The 22,988-nt window shown below is 32.2% G+C and overlaps 3 protein-coding genes across 3 annotated transcripts; 2 read left to right on the top strand and 1 right to left on the bottom strand.

Annotated features, from left to right (window-relative positions):
- Positions 1-3,195: 3,195 nt before the first annotated feature.
- Positions 3,196-12,436, bottom strand: SOS4 (pfkB-like carbohydrate kinase family protein). Its single transcript, XM_085708970.1, has 13 exons — positions 12,318-12,436; positions 12,113-12,213; positions 11,622-11,715; positions 10,984-11,088; positions 9,371-9,454; positions 7,554-7,627; positions 7,226-7,290; positions 6,166-6,229; positions 5,496-5,561; positions 4,335-4,391; positions 3,937-3,981; positions 3,804-3,857; positions 3,196-3,631 (listed from the first exon to the last, which is right to left on the bottom strand). The coding sequence occupies exons 1-13, from the start codon at positions 12,430-12,432 to the stop codon at positions 3,491-3,493; spliced, it is 1,065 nt and encodes a 354-aa protein (XP_085565096.1). The 5' UTR covers positions 12,433-12,436; the 3' UTR covers positions 3,196-3,490.
- Positions 12,437-13,939: 1,503 nt separating this feature from the next.
- On the top strand, positions 13,940-15,031 carry LOC146923879 (uncharacterized). Its single transcript, XM_085708969.1, has one exon. The coding sequence runs from the start codon at positions 14,174-14,176 to the stop codon at positions 14,702-14,704; it is 531 nt and encodes a 176-aa protein (XP_085565095.1). The 5' UTR covers positions 13,940-14,173; the 3' UTR covers positions 14,705-15,031.
- A 4,556-nt stretch (positions 15,032-19,587) lies between these two features.
- Positions 19,588-21,311, top strand: LOC146923878 (uncharacterized). The gene is made up of 2 exons (XM_085708967.1): positions 19,588-20,014; positions 20,128-21,311. Exons 1-2 carry the CDS (start codon positions 19,648-19,650, stop codon positions 20,745-20,747), a joined length of 987 nt encoding a protein of 328 aa, XP_085565093.1. The 5' UTR covers positions 19,588-19,647; the 3' UTR covers positions 20,748-21,311.
- Positions 21,312-22,988: the final 1,677 nt, after the last annotated feature.

The raw sequence follows: 22,988 nt of genomic DNA, 5'->3' as shown, positions 1-22,988 counted from the left end.
TGTAGGGGTTGGGGTTCGAACTCAGGACACCCTACTTATTCACCTTATAAGGTGAATTCGACCCACTAGGCTACCTGACAAAAAAAAAAAAAAGTTTTATGAGTGGCTCTCTTAAATTGTAATATTTTCTAGTTTTATTATAATAGTAAATCAAAGATGAAATAAGTTCCATTTCATGTTGTTTTGATGTGAATACACATCTTGTGCCACGTTTCAGCATACATCTATTTTATTGATGCTTCTTTTGTCTGGAAAGAAAAACATCGTGAATAATAAGATCTCTACCTCTAGCAATGGCAAAAAAAAAAAAATTACGATGGCTGAGATAAAATCAAGAGAGATGAGAAAGCATAAGAAATAGACTTTTTTTATTTTTTTTGGTTACAATACAAGAAATAGACTTTAAGAGTGATATCTTTATTTTTGAAAATAAATTGTCTTTTATTTTAGACATGTATGCGAAAAAGAAGAAAGAGTAAAAAAAGAAGAAAAAATGAAGACAAATGATAGATTAAAATAAATAATTAATATAGTTGTCCTTGTGAGCTTAGCTCAGTTGATATGGATAATGCATAATATATGCAAGGTCCGGGGTTCGAACCCCGGCCACCACAAAAAAAAAAATTCCGGGGTTCGAACCCCGGCCACCACAAAAAAAAATTAATATAGTTGATGTTCATCGTCTAATTTCAAAGTGTTGATGTTCATCGTCTAATTTCAAAGTAGAAAATGTTGTAGTTTATAATTTGTCCATAAAATAATAAATGTTACAAAATATTATGTGATCATTTCTAAAAAAATCATTGATATTTGATAGATAATAGATACGTAATACATAAATGTAAGAGAGATTAAAATTTACAATCATTTGCATTTGTTGCATATATAATATTTCTCACATAACATACATGACTCAAAGAGTCATATTTAAGACATGATGATTTTATATATATATATATATATATATATATATATATATATATATATATATATATATATTATTTGCAAAATATTTTGGTGGTTTGTGCATGTGGTTGATGGTGTTATTTGTGATTGAAAAACATGACTCAAAGAGTCATATTTAATTCATTATAATGGAAAAAAGTAATTGTGTGTAATTTATCTAATATACAAAATTTATTTCTTAATTTAAATTAATATTATGTGTTTTTATCTTTTTTTTTAATTAATAAAGAACGTATACAAGCAATGTCCAGTATATTTCTGAACAGGTTCTCTTTGTTAATTTATTCAAGAAAATTATGATTCAATATTTCTGAACAAGTTCTTTTTGTTAATTTATTCAAACAAATTATGAATCAATTCACAATATATTAAATGGTATAATGAATATACAATGACATGCCTAGCAATTACCTGTACATTTTCTTCATGTAAGATATGATGATTTTGTTTGGTTGGCAACCGTAAGGCTTTATATGGTTGATTTCAGTGTTTTATCCCATTACTTGGGAGATAAGTTTATCACTCTTCATGGAGACCAACTCAAGTTACCTAGGTTTGCTCACTTGCTCAATTCCATACACAACAAAGCTAACACACACTTTGTCCATTGTTGAATTTTATGTCATTCCCTTTCACCAAGTAGACCATCCAACTATTCTCAATATACATACAAATTTACCACATGATTTGATTCCTACTTTCACATTATGCTGATACTCCCTCCGTTGTCAATTATAAGTAAATTTTGATTTTTTTAGATTCATTTAATTAATAATGTGTATAATCTATATTATGAACCACATACATCATTAACTGAATGAACCTAAAAAGTTAAAATTTCTTATAACGACAACGGATGGAGTATGTTTTATACCCCTTAGATATTACGACCACCCTGATTTCAAGGTCAGTTTATACATTTCTTTGGAAGGTAGTGGCTCAAATTAAGGTGTAACCCTGCAAGTAACTTACTTTGGATGTATGTTTGTTTTTACAGGGGGATAAGGTTGAAATTGTTATCCTAAATGCCAGCGGTATTCATGGACCTAAGGAAAGACTGATGCTTTTACAGCGAAATTTATATTCGTTTTAGACTTGTGCTACGAATATTTAGGAACGTTCCTAAATTCTGAATGTGGTCCAAGATTTTGAGAACTGCTTTCCAATTTGAATTATTGCTAGTCTGCTCATATTATATAATTAGACTGTGCTTTTACTTTATATTTGCATTGGATGTTATCCGAGCCCATTTCTTATGTTTATTCAAGTCTATAATGTTGACAAATGAATAGTCTTGCATCCTTTTCTACACAGAGCAAGCATGCTTTAGACGGCTTAGTTGCCAAGGGACAATTCATCAACAAATTGGATTTGACTTCATTAAGACTTCAGTCTTGTCATTAACTAGTAACTATCAGAATTATTCTAACCTTAGCTCTCACTCAGAAGTAAGTGCCCTTAAAACAGCTAATTGCCAACAATGTGTGTTTATACGGCTTTGCTAGAAGAAGAATTATATATGTCCCAGCCACCCAGGTTTGAATTGGCTGGTGAATTTTTGGTGTGTTAGTGCACAAAGCTTCTATGGCCTAAGTAGGCTCACAAAACTTGGTTTGGTAGATATACCAAGTATGATCCTTCACTATAATTCAACATCAGCAAGCAAGTGGATGATATGAATGGTAATTTTATCAACTTGCTGCTCCCTTTATGTCTCTGATAATCAAAATTCAGTGACTAAATTGGGGGTTTACAAACTACTCGTTTCACTTAGAAGAATCTAGGCACTTATTAGTAATCAAACGAAGTAAACATCTTCTAGCTGCTTGTCAATTTTAGAGGGCATTTAAAAATGAACAAATGCCTCACGGCCTAAAAGTTGGATTTTCATAAGCTTGTACTCTCCTTATTTATAAGCAAAATTATATTGCTTCACATATATTAAGAAATTTGTTATGACTATTAAACTATCTTTCACAATAATAATTATCACGTTAAATTTGTATCGAGACTATGCACTTTTTTTTTGACAATGAACTATGCACTCATCTTGAAAATTAAGATAATTAAGAAGAGCTATTTTTAGAGCAAAATTTTGCTTATATTTGACACCACCAAATTATGTTATTTTTTGCTTATATTTGATTTAGATCGGAGCAAATATATTGTTATAACTTTTCTCACGTACTAGACAAAATTAAGTTTGCTATCGAAACTATTTTGGCTATTAAAAAAAAAACAGTGCTTTAAGTAGCATTAAAAAGATATATGCACAATTATATTTATGCCTAATATTCCAGTAATGAGTGCAATGAAACTAAAATTAAATTTACAGCCGATATTCTTTATTTTTTATTTGACTAATATGTCATGCTTATGAAAAACAATTGACTTGTATGTCATGCTTAAAAAAAAATAAACTTTTGGCTTTCAAAGGCCTGCAGTGCTATAATTGAACATTGTAGCTTCAATTTCTATAATTGAACATTGTAGCTTCACATTCGGCTTCAAATCATATCACCGTTTAGCTGTATATTTCAGCTTTGAATGTGATTTGTGGACTGCGGATATCATCTTGGCTCTGAATTAATCTGATCTCTAAACTGGATGATTTGGGATCATGTCCAGCTCTTTTGTAATCATCAAGTGTTCTTTGCAAAAGTGCCTACATATATTGTGATCATTAAATCATTCATCCACCAAAATGAATATCAAATTTTTTAAATCTTACAATCAACATCCTCACATTTATAAGCAAGACATAGGATCAGTCCAAGATAAATAATGATTCCAAAATATTGGAAGGAGGAAGAAAAGAACAAGTAAAAGGAAAATACCTGTAAGCTTGATACTGCGAGTTCTGCAGCCTTCTCAAGGTTGTCCGGGTGTTTCTGAAACGAATGAAAACACATTTTAGGTAAATATTATGCAAGCAATGACAAGGAAGACTAATAAGTAAATTGACATTACATTGCTCCAACCAAGAAGAAGTGCAGTCATGAGATCTCCTGTTCCCTACCAGCAAAAAACAAATTGCGTAATCAAAGCTACAGTTATTGACTGTTTGGAGGTAGTTCTAAACAGAACAAGAGCATCAAACTTATTTTAATAATTTATACTAATGTTGTCAATCACGGATAGCGGATTGTTAAAACTCCACTATGCAATAGTCGAGATTTGAGGTCAAGGGAAACTTGTCGCCCTTGACCCTTGAATTTTTTGCAATGAAATCAAAGCAACAATGTTTATTTGAAAGGTACACACTGATGAGTAGGAGTATATTACACTTTACACACAGACATTGCTTCAAGTGGAATTTTAACCCTTTATCGCAAAAACCAAACAATAAATTTATGGTATATTCATACCGTAAAATAAGCTGGTATTTTGGGAATTGCGATCTTAAATTGTTTGGGAGGATTTCCCTGCACACAAAAGGCAATAAAAAATTATGTTACTAAGATGAGTAGATAGTGTATGAATATAAACCATTGAGTATATAAAATAAAAAATGTCAGTGAAGAGTGTGGTCTGTTACTATAGACTGCGGCACTTCATACTTAAGTGTTTCCACCATGGTTATCATGTGTTTGTTTATAAAAATCATAGCTTGTAGACATAGGTGTCTCTAGAAAACAAATAGCAATTTCTTTTTTGTTCAGATGAAATACTGTTAAAACATTGAGTATACAATCAAAGGAAATTTTTGCAGACAAATCAAGCAATAATCTGAAAGTAGAAAAATATTTTTCAATTACCTATTGATATACCCAATGAAAAATAGCTCAACAGTTAATGTTTTAATGTTTATAAAAATGAATTATTTTGATTATATTGTAATAACTAGCAAAGAGTTCATACAAGAGCGTGAAATCCCACCATATGTAGTTAGGGCGAAGACTTTTCTTAAAATAGATAGATAGATTCCATGTGATATTTCCAAGAGTATAATAGTGTATGCATTTTATAAGCAAAACATATAAGAAAGAAAAATTATCACATTGGTGTCTAGCTCGTCAAACTCCCTAAGTGAGTATGTCCATCCCCACCTGCACCGGCTATTATTAGTCAATATGCAATCTGCAATCATATGACTCATCCACATAGGGTGGCTATTATATTAGTCAATATAGCAATCTGCAATCATATGACCCAACCACATAGGGTCACATTACAATAATGTGCAGCATTTCAGCAGTTCAAACCTAATTTGACTCTACGCTAGCTGGTTTGGTTTACCCTCATTGTCAAGATTCTAAATTATAATCTGCCAACCAAATAAGACTGGCCGGTTCACCTTTTTGGTCAAATAAGATTGAGCCCAGTCAGTTTGGTTTTCTGAAGTGTGGAATCATGGAAAACAGAAATTTTACAAATCATTGTAATAACTCAAGGAACAAGAAGACATATCATGTGTTAGTAAATTATGAAAATTAAACAATATTGATTTACACTATTAATCATATATCTAAAATTAGAACAAAAAATATTACCAGTGGTAACAACATTATACGTGACATTTATCCCACCTTTTCCTTTAGATGGCTGCCAATGAGGAGAAGATTCCCATCTACATTTATACTTGTAATTACAACCTGAGGATGAACATACATTAGCTAAATGGTTGAGAAGAAACAGAGCATAAGCAAATGTTAATGATTATAGACGAGTTCATTGTGACATTAGGTTTGGACAGTTTCTTAGCATAGTCAAAAACAAAACATTTAGAAAATATAATTTGAGAAGATATGGACATGGGTCAACTCCTCCTGGTGCTGCCATTTGTGTAACTCTGATTCAAAATTTCTTTTTTGTTTTTTGTGTGTGCTAATGTCTGTACAATAGTGTGTACCACTTTAGGCCATTGCTATCCCCTACCCATATGTTGTACAAAGTAAAATCCACAATTTTCATGGAGCCAAGAGTCCAGCAGAATTTTATTGGCTAAATAATCAAATAGGTTGGGTTTAAAAACAAAATTAAAGAATAAAAAAGGAAATTTTACTATCTTTCTGTTGCTGTAATCAAATAAGTAATTATGAAAACATGCAAGAAAATTAAGTTCAAAACATAATAAAACAGTTGAGTTCAAAAAGAAAGCCAGAGCCTGTAATCCAGAAAGATCGAATTTGTTTTCAGATCATGTTTTATCATTCAGCAAACGAATGCACAAGGTGAAACAAAAGATTTAAAGCAAACCTTTGAAGGTCCAGCTGCATGAATTAAGTTACAAGCTTCTCGACCATCTTCTTCAGACTGAATCCTGTGATATGAAACCTTCAGAAGGAATACATAGTTGACGTGCAACAGACAGAAAAGACAGGAATCGAACAATCACAGCCGTAACAGGAAAATGTACAATAAAATTGAACAAAAAATAGCTTCTGCGCCTAATATGTTGTAATTTAATAATTTATATATAGAAAACAATATTTCAATCATGTGTTGCCTTCTAAAGGTCAGAATAATATATGGCCTGTGGTTGTAATGTTGGCTTCAACCTCAATTAGTTCCATAACAACAAATGCTCAAAATCATCAGCCAAAAGCAACATCCAGCTAAAAACAAACAAGACCTTTTTTCTAACAGTGTAGGTTGCATCAAAACTCCCAAATTTACACATGCACTCAACAGGCATAAAACAAAAATATCTTATACATTTGAGACAGGGCCTTTAATATTTATAAGCCCATGCATAAAACAATATATCTATATATGAAAAGGGGCTGTTAATATTTTTAAGTCGAAACCCCCTTAAAATATACAAGAGATAGACCTTGCATGAACTTCAAATAATTTGCTCTTTTTTGCTTTTGCAGTGCATGCATTCATAACAATTTTTCAAATTGCAATATTGGGTTAAACATTTTTTTAGTCCTCATGAATGGAAATATGTTAATTCTAGTCCCTGTAAAATATTTATATATGTTTAAAGTCACTAAATGAAAATGGTTGTTGTATACTTAAAATACTATTGAGGGACTAAAAGTACTTGACTATTGTATTATTTTGGACTGGAACATATGGAATTTTAGTAGGGACTAATCAACATGTTTCCAATTGTATAGGGACTAAAAACATATTTAACCCCACAACTTCTGTGTACAAGAGAAAAATAAAAGTAATATGCTGTCAAAGTGACTGAAGCTACTCACTTACATGTCAACATATAGATTTTTCTTATAATATATGCACAGCATACAATAGCAATTTCCCAACAGAAAAACTTTTTAGTAGTATTAATCATGATATAATTTACCCGAGTCCTGTCAGTAATTCTGCTTCAAACTGGTTGGGAGTCAACATTGAAGCGATTGGAACAACCTGTTGAAATGTGTGTTACTGAGATGTCAAAGCAAGTAAAGGTAACATTTAAATGGCCCAAGCTAAAGAAAAGTATGTTTGTGTCATCTCATAAATAAGAACCCAATAAACACGTATCAACATCTAATTTTAGTTATGGATAAAACGAATTTGAGTTGCATATGATAACTTAGTCAGAGAAGTTCATGTATTGTAAACTTGTTACATCATGTATATTATTACACATGGACACTTGCAGAAATATCTTTGTGGATCAGTCTTACCCTCTCACGGTACACTGTCACCAGCTCTTGTGGAACATAAAGCTTTCCTTCATCACCCAATACTGGATCACATACTGACAAGGAAACAAAACACACATATGTATAGGTAATTTATATTTTCAATACAAGACAGAGAAAAATTTCCAACATACAAAAGGTATAAATCATATTCCCCAGGCTTTAAGTGTAAATGCTGACAATAAAAATAACAATGAGGAATAAGGGTTGAAACTAAACTGGATTTGGGGTCTGTTTGGATTGGCTTATTTGAGCTTATCTACTGAAATAACTTGTGAGACTGTCTAGAAGAACTTATGAAGACAATTTATGACATGTTTATAAGTTGTTTTTAGCTTATTTTCATAAGCTCTCCAAGATAGTTTATGAAAAAAGCTTATGACTTATACGAAAACAATTTGGCTTTCTTTTATTGTGTGATAGAAATAGTTTATTCATAAGCGATTATATGATAAGTGTTTATGCTATAAGCTACAAATTCAGCTGTTTATCCAAACAGGGCCCCTGATGGTTCAGTTCAAGCCAATGTAGTCAAACATGAGATCCTGCATAGGATCAGGAGGGGGTGAAATAGCATAACTTGATGATTGTGACACGACTCTTAAGATCCTACCTAACATAATAAAATATCTATACACACTTCCCCATTGTTACAGCCTTGTGGTTTGGCTGTGAGGACATTTTATGTGGGTGCCCGTCCCGACTCTCCACACTTCCCCCTCCCTGTGTGTGTTTATTTGAGTACGTGTTGGCCACTAAGCCAGTAGCAAAAGAAAAAAAATACATCAATGCATATTAGCATGGATAAAAACAGCATAGAAAAGAAAAATAACATGAAATTTAGGTTGCATCTTAAATTTTTTATCATTATTTGCACTCATTACTATTATTTTTTGGTGGTGGCCGGGATTCGAACCCCGAACCTTGCATATATTATGCATTGTCCATACCAACTGAGCTAAGCTCACGAGGACGCACTCATTATAATAATAATAATAATAATAATAATAATAATAATAATAATAATAATAATAATAATAATAATAATAATAATAATAATAATAATAATAATAAATACTTACTTTATCATATTATTCTATAATACTTTTTGTTATACTTTATTATTAAACTTTAAAAATACAAGAGAAATAATCTGGTTAAAAATAAAAGAGTGTTTAGGTCATACAGCCAAATTTCCCCATCCTCGCAAACATAGTCTAAACCGAAAATAAATAAAATGAGTTGGGTTAAGCCCAAGTTTTTTTCCTTCATCAAAAAACCCAAGTTGTACTAGGTGAAAGGGATGCAACTACCACTGAACTCTCCTTACACTGTAACAAACCAATTGGCATGTAGATAAAAAAACAAAGGGAAGAGAGTCACAGATGGTGACGCAAGGAGGAGTTGCTCCACATGATCAGAGATTTTTGTTTTCAAAAACAGGCCATTCAAACAAAACCCGACCCGGATAAAAGAAATCATTCCAATTGCTTTTTCACGCACACAACCCCACCGGCAACTCACGATTTTGAGGGCAGCGGTGCATTCCAGTGATACTGGTGCCATCGCAGCACGGAACCATGACCTTTAAGTGTACGATCCTACGAGGAGGCTCGCGACCTTGACTACACTGGTTCAAGCAGCTACATAATTTCCGTAGTTAAATTTTGTTCCTAAAATGGTCATATTCTGAACTAATAACCTCTTTTTTTTTTTTATAACAATAACCTCTAAGCTAGACTTAGACCAAATCTATGTCTTAAATATAATTTAACCAACCCATGAATCAGTAATCTCACCATATGTAAGCTTGGGGTTTATTGAGCGAAGCTTGGAGACAACATCCAATACTGTGTTGAGAAAAGAAACTGAACCAATATAACCTGAATGCATGAGTTAGGTTCAAAGTCAGAATAATCAAAATAAGGACCAAATTTAAAACACAAAAACTAGCAGTTTAGCGACAACATCTCAACAGGGCATATAAGAATAGTACGTAACATATAATTTCTAATAGGGTGGCCAAGTGCATGAGGCTCCCACCAGGTGGTGTCCGGGGAAGGTAAATGAACACAGACTCACCCACCAAGTGGAGAGACTATTTCCAAGATCTGAACATATAGTTTCTAATACCAAAGGAGATATATTTGCAGGATAACCAGTGTCATAATAGCGGCTTGAGGAAAATAGAAAAATGCCAAAAACCGGCTACGTGAAATAATTGAATAGTGTTGTGGACAAATAGAAGAAGCCGCATAGTGGTTGAAATAAGTCAATTGTATTAAAAAAAAAACACTGCATACAAACAAGAAGGGATTGGAAGCTGAACATAGCTTCTATATGGAAAAGATTACGTATTATGGAGTGCGAGTTCAACTTTGCTCCATTTATTGTCCATTTATGAAAGAGATAGACACAAGGAATAGAATAATGATTTGATGGATCCCACTAAGCAATCACATGTTTCTATCTCATAAATGGAGAATAAATGGAGCAAAGCAAAGCTGAACTCGTGGAGAATATGGGAGAAATCCTCACGGACTCTTCCAATTTTTTATTATAAAACTAGCTCATGTTTGGCCCACACATGCTAAATCTTCAGCTGTATCCAAGGTTTTAAAAAACGGTCCGTTACCGAGAAAAAGGCTGCAACAAAAAGGTATAAGTAGCCAACGTTACCGTTTTTCACCGTTTTTAGAGAGTGAACAAAAATCACGACGATACGCCGTTACAGCCACGACGAAACACCGTTACGGCTGCAAAAAAATGCCGTTCATGACAATAGACATAGAATCCGGATATTTTTTCAATTGAGATAGATGAAAATTATATTTTTAGTACATATTTGATCATAAATTACATAATGTTATCTCCTTATCTAGTTTAGAACTCCAAATCTATCTCTAGTTTAAGGTATATATGTTAGTGTCATTATTCAAGAGTTGTGCAATGTTGTGATTAATTCACACCGCGACAACCGCAATCCGTATCGCAACACCCGTAATAGCCGAAATAGCGAAATCCTATACGCGACCTTGACCGCGACCGTTATTTAAAACCTTGGCTGTATCATTTTAAAAAAAACCTTAAAAGTATCTTTTTTCCGCTATTGTCGCTATATCAGCTAGCACAAACGGGAATAGAGACCACTATTGCCCTAATAGCAAAACTAGGATAGTGTTGCGGTTTACGTAGCAGGTTCGCCGCTATTTGACTACACTAATTGTAACTTCAAAAATTAAAACAACGATAAGTAACAATAATTCTGAAAGAAAATACTTATTTAAAGTTTGTCAAACACACACGCACACAATTTTCGGTTGACGTCATGAATCGCGAGGGAATGTGATACATACAGTTGACAATTAAATTGTACAGACGGAAAACTCTTTGACATCATATACAACGGTACCTGTTAATAAGTGAGTATAGTACAATAAATCATTAGCTTCAAGGCCTTCAATTAGATCCCAGAGTTGTTGTCCATTTAAAACCTGGCCCTTAAAAGATGGATACCCTGCACAGTAAAATAGCCAAATGGAAGTGAGCCCACCTCATTCTCAAGTTGATAGACATTTTGTCATGGGATTAATTTTATCAATTGAGATTATGTATTTTGTATAAGCTTCTATTGGCCCTGTTTGAATAAACAACTTCATTTACACCTTATAGTATAAGTGCTTATCATGATAAGCTCTTACATATAAGCCATTTCTATAACAAAATATGAAATAAAATTAAACCATTTTCGAATAAGCTATAAGCTGTTATCATAAGCTATCTTGGTGAACTTATGAAAATAAGCTAAAAACAGCTTATGAACATGTCTTAAGCTTTTTTCATAAGTTCTTCCTAATAGTCTCGCAAGTGTTTCAACTAGAATATAAATTTAAACAAGTGAATCCAAACAGACCCATTATTTTTCTTCTCTAGAAATATCATAAACTAAAGAATTATTTTTTCTATCCACAAATGCTACTAACGTAACATAATAACAAGTAACAACTAACAATTGTCTATATAAAACTGAAAAGATGCTTGCTTGCTTGCCTGTGTGGTTTGAAAACTGCACGGAATTAATTGGATCGACATCATAGCCCAAAAGTTGCAGAGGAAAAACAGCCGATTTATTTCCAACATAACCCTGAGAGTAATAACAACAAATAAAGCTCCAATGTACGTGTAACCGTAAGAGTAATGATAGTTACACGCCCATTTTTTCCTACTCCTAGAACATCTAGTTAATCAGGTTCACAAATGTAGTTAACTCAGTTAGGTGAATGGCTAATTCAATCCACGATCAAAATTGTGGTTAATTCAATATTCAACTACTGATTAACCATATTCATTATCCACAACTTACAACTTTTGAATGTGATTAAAAAAAAAACTAACTTAACCGTAACATTTCAGGATTCATGAGAATTGAGAACAAACAATAGCATACATAAATGCAACTTGAAAAAGTTACATTCAATTACGAAGCTTTAGTCAATAGAACCAATCTGAATAGCAATTTCACAGATTGAAAAAAGATATACCTGAACAGTGTGAGATTGAATGCTGAGTACTCGACCGGTTTCGGAAGGGAGAGCTAAGGAAAGAATCGGAGGCGCCATTGATGAATTCCTCTTCGTTGAATCTGAAATCGGAAAATTGAAGAAGAGAGAATAGAAATGGAAATTAAGCGAAGCAGATGAAAATTGGGTAGCGTGTGCGCGAATCTAGCTTGGAGAGAGATTTTACCGGAAAATAATGAGTTTCTTCTGGGGAAAATGAAAATCTGGAAGGGGTTGGGATTGAGTGTGTAGAAAGAATGGAGTAACGTTGCGGTTTTGGGTAGAGGTAGATGATGAATCATGAATGAATCAAAGAGACAAGGAAGGAAAGATATTTAATTTGACATTCACATGTTACACTCCATCAATATAAAATTTTTACACCGTCCTTTTGTTCATGATATAAGATGTTTTTCATTCTTCATATCTTTCAACTTTCAATCCTTCTAGAATTAAGATATTAACATAACATAAAATGTTTTTCTTTTTATATATTTGAATTTTTTTTTTTGTTGTTAACCTTCAATTCTTAAGGGGAGAGAGTCTATAATCCGAAGTTTGATCTGTGAGTCAAATATAATTAAGATAATGATTGTTTCATCTAAAAATAGAATTTGGATTTTACGGGTTATATCTTTAAACTTTAAGTATGTCTTGAGATATTATCATCTTATCTTAAAATTGTGTGTTAAATAAGGTACAACAAGAAATATAATCGGTGTGTTTTCTTTCTTTTTCCTTTGAAAGAAAAAAAGGAATGTGGCCGAGTAGAGTCTTATTTTGCGTATTCAAACATTCATCGAGATGACTTCAAATCATTGTTCTTGTTTAATAAGTTGTTTGAGGTGTAATTCATGATTTGTTGTATGATACACTGTTCAATCGTTGTTATAAGCAGACAATCACTTTGTATATTCATTGAATAAGTGATATGTCTCGTCTATATTATAAATCAGATACATAAAGTATTCAATGAGGCACGGATCTAAGTTATGCAAAATGGGGCAGTTGACCCCCACAACATGAATATTTTTTGTAATAGTTATTAGCTATTTTTAAATTATGCCCCACCTCAACCAATATTATTTGTTGAAATATTGATGTTATATATACGTTACCTTGACTCATGAGAATTAAAATGTTTTAAATTTTAATAGATGCCAATGTTGTTTCTTTAAAGAAAGGATAGAGAAATGGGTTAATGGATTATGGAGGAGGTTCCTAACTGCAACAAATGAAATAAAAAAATCAACTCTTCATAGCACCACACCTAAAAGAAAAAAATAAAAAAACTAAATCATACTCCCTTTAATTCGTCATTCGATTTTATGTCTGATCACATACATAGAAAGTTATATAAATTCAAGGCATGATTCAACAAAAATATTTATAATAAATAACCATGCCCCGTTAGTTAAAAGTTTTGGATCCATCCTTGTATTTAATGAATATAAAAAGTAAGTTTTTGTTTATTACAATGAACTTAACCGAGGGTGTAGGTTAGAATACCCAATTTTTTTTTTAAGATGGGGTTTGAGTATCCATTGAACTCTCTTTTTTATTGAAATCATTTTGCTTATAACAAAAAAAAAAAATTGAGTACTCATTGTGAAGCAAATGTGTATGTCTCTAAGTCGGATACGACTTAGTTGGATCGATTACTCAGTTCTAATAGAAGGAATTTCTTCTTGTTTGAGCTTATGCCCTTTTTCTATATAATAAAAATTAAAATTAAAAACAAATCAAAACATTGAGTTAATTGGATATGACGTCGACCTTTTTGGAATTGTTTTTTAGACGGCAACGGTGCAATGTAACCACTATCCACATTCCACGATTCTACTTTCACTATCACGATAAAACTTCTAACCACAAACCCTACCTCCTTCTTCTTCTTCTTCTTCTTCTTCTTTCATTCACGTTTTTAACCTTTTCCCCTTCTCTCTATTCTCAATTAGAAAACGAATCTTACCTACAAAATCATCACTTATACCTCCCACGTATCCTTATTCCTCTCAAAACCAAAACCATACTCCTTTAATTATGTCTTTCAATTTCAACAAGAGAAGCCTCGTCAAAACCCTTTTCTCATCTAACAAAAGTTGTGGTTGCATCAAAATAAAACCCTCTAACGTACTTGAACCCTCTCAAAAACCTAAAATCTCCTTTAACCAAAACACAAACCCTAATACCCTCACTTCTCCCACCACTTCACACGACGCCGAAGCCAACACCGACGACAAAGATTTCACTTCCACCACCATCTCGAACGACAACGGCAGCAACAATAATAATAATTATAGGATTTTAAAGCCGGGTACAAAACTCATAGATAGCATTGCCGTTGAGAAGGAATCGAAGGAGCCGTATGAAGATTTTCGAAACTCTATACTTCAAATGATATTGGAGAGAGAGATTTATTCGGAAAATGATCTTCAAGAATTACTTGAGTGTTTTCTTCAGCTTAATGCAAAGTGTCACCATCATGTCATTGTTGAAGCGTTCATGGAGACATGTGAAGAAATATTTCCAAAGAAGCTTTGTGGTGATGGTAGACGTGTGAAGGACATGTGAAGGCATTGAAGTTGCACATGGAAATTAATGCTGCATGAGGAATTGAGGTTTGAAATTGATCTTATATGCTCTTTTTTTTTGGGAAAAATTGAGATATTATTTAGTCATAGTTTTTGATCTACATTTAATTGGTATATGGAAATCTATAATGGTTTGATGCTTATTTGGATTATATGTATTCATTATTATATAAAAAAATTAATCACATTCATTCACAATTGAGCAATTGTCTGTCTCATTTAATTTTTATTCTCCTTAATTATGTGAATAACAATTTTGTTTGGTAAAGCGTCTGTGAAGTACAATAAAACTACTATTGACTATTAATCACATTGTTATTTGAATAATTTGGTTTGGTTTGGGAACATGCATTTAGTTTGTGTAACTTTGAAGTACATGGGGAGCTAGAGTGCTAGACGTCCTGGCTCTCGAGTTGAAATTGCAGCTACAATTTCATTTTTTTAGTTTCAATATCTTACCATTTGGTATAACATAAATGAGGGCGGCATTTATTTTATTCACGTCTATTATTGTTCTTTAGAGTCACAATTTAATAGATTTAGAGGGCATTTGCCTATATCATTATAAGACAGCTATAAGGTGGACAAGTGGTACGTATATTGGTCACAAATATTGTGAGTCACAATAGAACGTATTTTAGCATCTTTATTATATTTAACACTATAACGTTGTTTGATTCTTATAGTTGATATCATTTAATGGAACAAGTTTTATATGTATTATTGTTGTTGTTAGATTAAATGTACATGCACAATATCTTATGCATTGCCAACACTTGAACTCTCACACATCTCTCTCTCCATAGTTGCCCCATTTTTGGTTTTTGGTTGCAGTATTCCGTTGCAACAAACCATATCCCTCCCCCTGTTGTGTTGTATGTTCCATGTTATTTTGATTTGAAGAATGACGGTGATGAAGCCACCACTATAGCATCTTTAAATGTTGCAACAATGGACAACGAGATCCAAAACGGACATTTTAAATAGGGAGGATTCCAAGACTAGGAAAGGGATAAGAAAACATTTAAGCTTTCACATTAAGTAACTAACAACTGATGGCAGTGGCAAGTTGCCGCAATTCAATGAGATACAGATACAGAGATGCAGATGAACTAAATCGTCAACAACACCTTTGATGTAATGTTCTTTGGTAAGGGGTTCCTTCACTTGATGACATCAACCAACTACTTCCTCCTTTATTGCGTCTCGCACTTAATTGAATTTGATGCAAGACACCATCGAGACGAATCCCATTTTACAACTTCTTTCAATGTCATTGCCTTAGTTTTGTTTTTTATTTTATATGAATTTTAAGTTTATGCGAATTGAATGCATGAGCTTGAGAAAGACTCAAAAGTATAGAGAAATATTTTTTTTTAAAGAAGTCTAGAGAATGCTTATAAATATACTCATATACTTCCATTTGGTTAAAAATTCCACAATAAAGTATAGCAAAAGTGGTAATAGAAAAGTCAATTCATGTGGTTAAAAATTTAGTCCACATATATACCAACATTTTTAACAACCATTTTTGCTTATATTTCATTTGGGATGGAGTAACATGATTCACACATCAACATCAAAATTCAAACACAATCATTTTGAAACATGAGTCAGTTATTACTAACTAAATCAACTTATATTAACATGTCATCAACTTAATTAAGCATCCACTTGTCATATCACAAAACTCAGTTTATATTTTAGGCGATAAAAAAAAATAGACATTTTATAAAGGAATTGAATGATATATACATTTTTTTTTCTCGTCTTAAATAAAGTGGTAATCCACTGAAATTAAACTTACACATAACTGTGAGGATGTATTTTCTTTGATCCTTCAAAAAAATCAAAGAAAATACATTTATTTTATATGTCACCCCCTTTTTACATGAATTTTTTTTTTTTACATGAGAAACTAGGGCATATTTGTGTGAAACTTGAAATTAATCTTTTTAGAGTTCGACCTCTCTCAATGTATATTTTTCTATACCAACCGTTCAAAAATCGAACCAAAGCTAAATAATTCAAGAATACAAATAGTTTTTTGAGAAATGATATTTTTTATATAACCATTTCATGACAACTTTATCTCTAATACTCAGTGGCGGAGCTAGCAAAAAAAAAGTTTGGGTGGACCACTAAAATTAATTATAATATATAAACGTAAATTAAAGTTGTAATAAGCATTAAGTACGAAGTTAAAATGTCGAAGTTTGATTAAAAAGTTAGGGTGAATACTTAAATAATTACATATTTAACAACTACTATAAATTATGAAACTTTTTTTATACATTACAACTGTTGACTGAAAGAATTTTCATATGCCACTTTTGAAACCGCTGAAAACTATAATTGTTGAAAAATTGTTTAAAGTCTCGCAAAATATATTTATAAATGAATTATTTAAATTTTTCGGGTGGACCACTACACCACTTTGCACGAATTTAGATCAGCTGAAACTTAAGTCCGACACAAAATTGTATAAAATCTCGCAAAATAGACCTATGGTCGTTAATTTTTTAATATTTTTAGGTGGGTCAAGGGCTTCGCCATTGCTAATACTCACATTACGTTTTAACTTTTTTTTTCTGTTGTTTTGATTTTCATGTCAATACTTATTTTTCTTTGTACTAAATTTATAATTGCCCCATAAATTGTCATACAAATGGTTGCTCAAAGGTCATGCTAACTTGTGTCCTAAGACACATGTTAAGAAAGTGAGATAAAGTATTTTAACGCTGTAATGCAAAATCACTTCGTCCCTCAATAAATGACCTAGTTGACTCCGACACATGTACCAATGCATATGTTTTATCTTTGATATCTTCAATTCTCTACTAAAAAAAATTATGAAAATTTAATATTTGAAAAATATTCATCGAGACGAATCCAACAACATCTTACATGATTAAAGTGCAACTTTGGCCCCCTATCTTTCAAAAAGTTGCGATTTTGGCCCCTTAAGTTTGAAAACAACAATTTTGGTCCCCTATGTTTTAGCCCCTTTGCATATTTGGTCCTTTTGGTCAATTTTGACCGGTCAACGCCCATGTGGCATGCCACGTGGGTAATTATTAAATTAAAAATAAATAAAAAATCATTTTTTAATTAAATAAATGAAAAATCTAATTAAAAACATTTAAAAAATCAGGAAAATTGAAAAATTAATAAATAAATTGAAAAAAATTCTGAAAATATTAAAAAATTCTGGAAAAATGAAAAATTAATAAAAAATATAAAAAAATTCTGGAAAATTGAAAATTAATAAAAATGAAAAAATACGGAAATTTTTTTTAAAAATTCTAGAAAAATAAAAAAAATCTGAAAAAATACGGAAAAATTTAAAAATTCTCGAAAAATTAATAAAAATAAAAAATGATTAAAAAATAAAATAATCTAATAAAATAAAAAATAATGAAAAATTCTGAAAAAAATAAAAAAGATTAAAAAATTCTGGAAAAATGAAAAATTAATAAAAAATTGAAAAAAATATTAAAAAATTTCAAAATTTTCGAAAAAATTATAAAGATTAATCATGTGTATTTATAAACCGAGCTTAGGTTTTTTCGTGTATTTATTTCCAAAAAAAATTCAGTGTATTTTTGTGTATTTATAAACCGAGAATAAGGGAAAAAATATGTGTATTTATAAACCGAGCTTAGGTTTTTTGTGTATTTATTTCCAAGAAAAATTCAGTGTATTTTTGTGTATTTATAACCCGAGAATAAGGGAAAAAATATGTGTATTTATAAACCGAGCTTAGGTTTTTTGTGTATTTTTCGAAATTTTGAAATTTTCATTAGTATTTTTTCCGGGAACTTTTGTGTATTTATAAACCGGGAATTTTTGTGAATTTATACACTGAAAAAACCTAAGGTCGACATATATACTAATGAAAATTTCGAAAAATACTAATGAAAATTTCGAATTTTTTTTAAATATTTTCCAGAATTTTTATTTTTTATTAAAATTTTAATTAGAATTTTTCCAGAATTTTAATTAAAATTTCAAAAATTTAATTTTTCCAGAATTTTAATTTTTTTCAGAAAATTTCGAAATTATATTTTTTCAGAATTTTTTAATCTTTTTAATTTTTTTAGAATTTTTCATTATTTTTCATTTTAATATATTATTTTATTTTTTAATCATTTTTTATTTTTATTAATTTTTCCAGAATTTTTAAATTTTTCCCGTATTTTTTCAATTTTTTTCATTTTTATTAATTTTTCAATTTTTCAGAATTTTTTTATTAATTTTTCATTTTTCTAGATTTTTTAAATATTTTCAGAATTTTTTTCAATTTTTTTATTAATTTTTTAATTAGACTTTTCATTTATTTAATTAAAAAATGATTTTTTATTTATTTTTAATTTAATAATTACCCACGTGGCATGCCACATGGGCGTTGACCGGTCAAAATTGGTCAGAAGAACCAAATATGCAAAGGGGTTAAATCTTAGGGGACCAAAATTATAGTTTTCATACTTAGGGGGCCAAAATCGCAACTTTTTGAAAGATAGGGGGCCAAAGTTGCACTTTAGCCTATTATTTATCTTTGTCAATTAGTAGAAAAATATGATCAAAATATATTAAATCAATAATGTATATTGTTAAATAGGTCATCTATTGAGGGACGAGGAAAAACTCTTTTAGAATTTCCAATATATGATTATTCTATCTACTCGTTACACTCAATCGCATTGCAAACAAAACTCTCTTATAAATTGTAGAATCAAAACCATGAACTAAAAAACATAAAAATGAGTGACTATGAATGAAAAAGACAATGTAAAAACATAGTCAACATCATTTGACTCCTCCTTGTTGTAAAAAAAAAACCTCTTGTGTTCGTGAAACAACAAAGAACTCAGTCCAAACAAATCCACTCCATCATCATCACCACCACGAACCCTTCCAACAATGAAGCGCAAAAAATGGTCAGAACTCGAAGAACAAACCCTCTTAACAAAATACTCCGAACTTCACCGTTCAGGAACACTCCCCAAACTCAAAACCCGTGAAAAAAAGTTCAAACCAATCGCCGATCATGTCAACGCCGTTCACCATCTTCACGATCCAACCACCTTCCCTTTCAAATGGTCGTGGCGTGATGTTTCGATTAAAGTTCAAAACATGCGTCATCAGTATATTGGTGTTAAACACAAGATTCAATCCAGTGATCATGGATTCAATTGGAATGATGGGGTTATTCATTGGGAGAATTTTCTTAATTATAAACGTGTTTTTGGTGATGTCAAAATTCATCCTAAACCTAAATTTAATGATGGTAATAGTTATTTTAGCGTGTGTCTGGTGTCTTACATGTGTGTCAGTGTCGTATCTGGTGTCTGTGTTTCTTAGGTGGTAATAATAGTAATAACTATGTTTTTTTTGATATAGGGTTTGAGACTGAAATTGACGACTCTGATGATTCTAATGGTGATGAGGACGATGATGGTGATGGAGATGTTAGTGAAGAAGAATTGAAGAGATTAGGAGTTAAGGTTTTGAAATTGAGGGAGGTGATGGTGAAGAGAGAAGAGAGGAAGAGGGAGAGGGAGTTTTTGAAGGAGAAAGAGGAGTGGAAAAGGAAGGAATTTGAGTTTTCGAGTGGAAAAGGCGAGTGTTGTTGTGGGGAGAGGGAATTGGAATTGGAGGCGATATGGGCGAAGAAGGAGGTTGAGAAGAGAGTTAGGTTAGAGAAGGAGCTTGAGGAGGAGAAGAGGAGGAGGAGGAAGGTGGAAGAGAAGATGGAGGAAGAGGAGATGGAGTGGAGGGAGAAGATGGTGGCTATGCAGATTGAGCATGAGAAGCAGATGATGCAGATGCATGCTGAGGCGTGTCATAATCAAATGCAGGTTCTTGGTGTTATGGCGAGAATACTGTGTCAGTTTTTTGGTTCGGGGAATGATGGGATGGGTGGTGCTGGATTAGGGACATTGCCGACTCAGGTGTTGCATCATGGTGGTGGTTTGGGGAATGTGAAACCTGATGCTAGTTCTCCTTCGGAGTTCATGTAGAAATCTGTTTTGTCACTTGAATTCGAATCATGCGTACACACTGTGTTCTTTTTAGTTCTGTTTGAATGTTAAATTTCTCAAGAGCTGAAAAGATTGATTCTTCATTGGAATGCTGCTTTCCTGGATCGAGCAATGCCATTTCTTTTTTTTCTTGTATTAGTTAGATGATTCTAAAATTCAGCAATTGTATCATTTTTCATAAGCTTTTGAAGGAAATGTCTGATTCCGGGGAAGAGGGAGAAAGGGAACTGGACTGCTAGATGGCCCCAACAAACAGCCAAGCATATTTATCAATTTTCTAAGCTTTAAAAGGCGAAGAGGGAGAAAGGGAACAGGAAATGTCTGATTCCGGGGAAGAGGGAGAAAGGAAACCGGACCATAGTTTTAGAAATCGGCTCGGACTGCTAGATGGGCCCAACATGAAACAGTTGAGCATATTTATCAATTTTCTAAGCTTTAGGAATAGTATTGGATTTGTAGCCTACTGAAAAGATGTAAAAAGCATTCTGCTGGTACTTGGTGGTCATTTGAAAATAGAAGTAAATTGTGTTAAAATTTCCATAATTTATTTATCTGTTTCAGAGTTTCTGCTGTTAATTGTGTTGGTTAGTGTCTAAGTTGATTTATGTTTTGCTTTTATTTTTTAGCTGGTGATTATGGTACCGTAGACATTGCATTAGATTAGAATTGTGACTGTGTCTAGGATGTGTGTTGAAGCCTGCTCAGGATATAATAATAGAAAAGTAACTGAGTAAGTGCATTGACCTAAGTTCAGAAACCCATGTAATCTATATTTTACATTTTGAAATTTGTAATTAGCTGGTGAGTAATCATAAGATGTGAGTGAAAGTATATGTCTTTCTGCTTTGGATTTTTTGGGGGTGGGGGTTCTCTATCTGTACAGAGAACCATATCAGTTCAAACTCCCTCATTTTGGAAAGTAGCAAATCTGTTTTTTGTTTGTTTTACATCTATAGCTCCTTTTCTTCATGTAGTCATTGTTTTATTTTAGAAATAGGGCTTTAGGCCTACTTCAATCTCAAAAGCTAGCTCAAGAGACGAATATTGCTCTAGCCTTGTAAGGATTAATTTTGCCGTATCTCTAGTCTATCTGGGATCCCAACAATAATTCACATGCTTCAAATGGTGTAATAGTCCTGTAAACAATTGTATGTTGTTAGCTAAATATAACTAGATGCATGATATATTTGATCATTTCTTTCGTCAAAATTGGGCACAACTTCTAGGCTTTATGGGTAACATTGAATTGTTTAATCAGTATTAAGAATAGAGTTTAATATGCTTACTTGTACTGGACTATAATACTCACCATTATGAATTTCAGAACAACTTTTTGCCCTGGATATTAAAGCTGACCATTTCTTAAATGACAATGTCTTTTGCTTTCAAGCACATTCCTTATTCATGCACCTTGTTAATACTGCCGTTGTGTGGAATTTTCTTGATTCTTTTTCTACAAGTTTGCTGAAAATGCCCTGAAATGAGGGAAACTGATATTTCTTTCCCCAGAACAAACGTGGGATTAACATGTCTTTCACACTTAGTTTTAAAATTATTTATTTTATTTAAAATTTCTCAAACATGGGAGCCTTGGCACAACAGTAAGTTGTTGTCACGTGACTGAAAGGTCACGGGTTCAAGTCCTGGAAACAACCTCTTGTGTAAAAAACAGAGTAAGGCTGCGTACAATACACCAAATGGCGGGTCCCCTTCCCAAACCCTGCGTATGTGGGAGCTTTAGTGCACTGGGCAGCCCTGCCCATTACAATTGAATATCTATGTTCCATCTGAATAAAATGTTCCTCTTTAGGAATTTTGTTCCTGTTGTATGTTCATTATGTCGAACTGTAGCATATCAAATGGCGATAATTTATGATTGAGATTGACACATAAACTTGTTGTTGATCACAAATTATATTGTTCACAGAGGTTGGGCAGGATAGTACTGTTGTTGCTAACATATGCAGGTGACACTTTTTTTTTAAATTTCTCTCGAGAAAAGTTTGCCGAGCTTACCATTGGTTACTAACCTTAACTTGGAAACGTGAAGGTTACCCAACCTGGTCTACTTTGAAGTTAGCTGGACTGGGTTTGATTCTGCAAATTAGAGTTGCAGGTTAGGATGAGTCACAATTTGGGAAGAAAAAGAGTGAGGTTTTGGAAGAAAAATGGAAATTCTGAATCACGACAGCCAGACTAGTTGAAGCTATCAAAGAACGA

This window comes from Medicago sativa, chromosome 5, assembly GCF_051527215.1.
Source record: "Medicago sativa cultivar Bolivia chromosome 5, Bolivia_mono, whole genome shotgun sequence".
Taxonomy (NCBI): Eukaryota; Viridiplantae; Streptophyta; class Magnoliopsida; order Fabales; family Fabaceae; genus Medicago; species Medicago sativa.
Note: the sequence above shows the minus strand (reverse complement) of the source record. Positions and strands in the feature narration are given on the sequence as shown.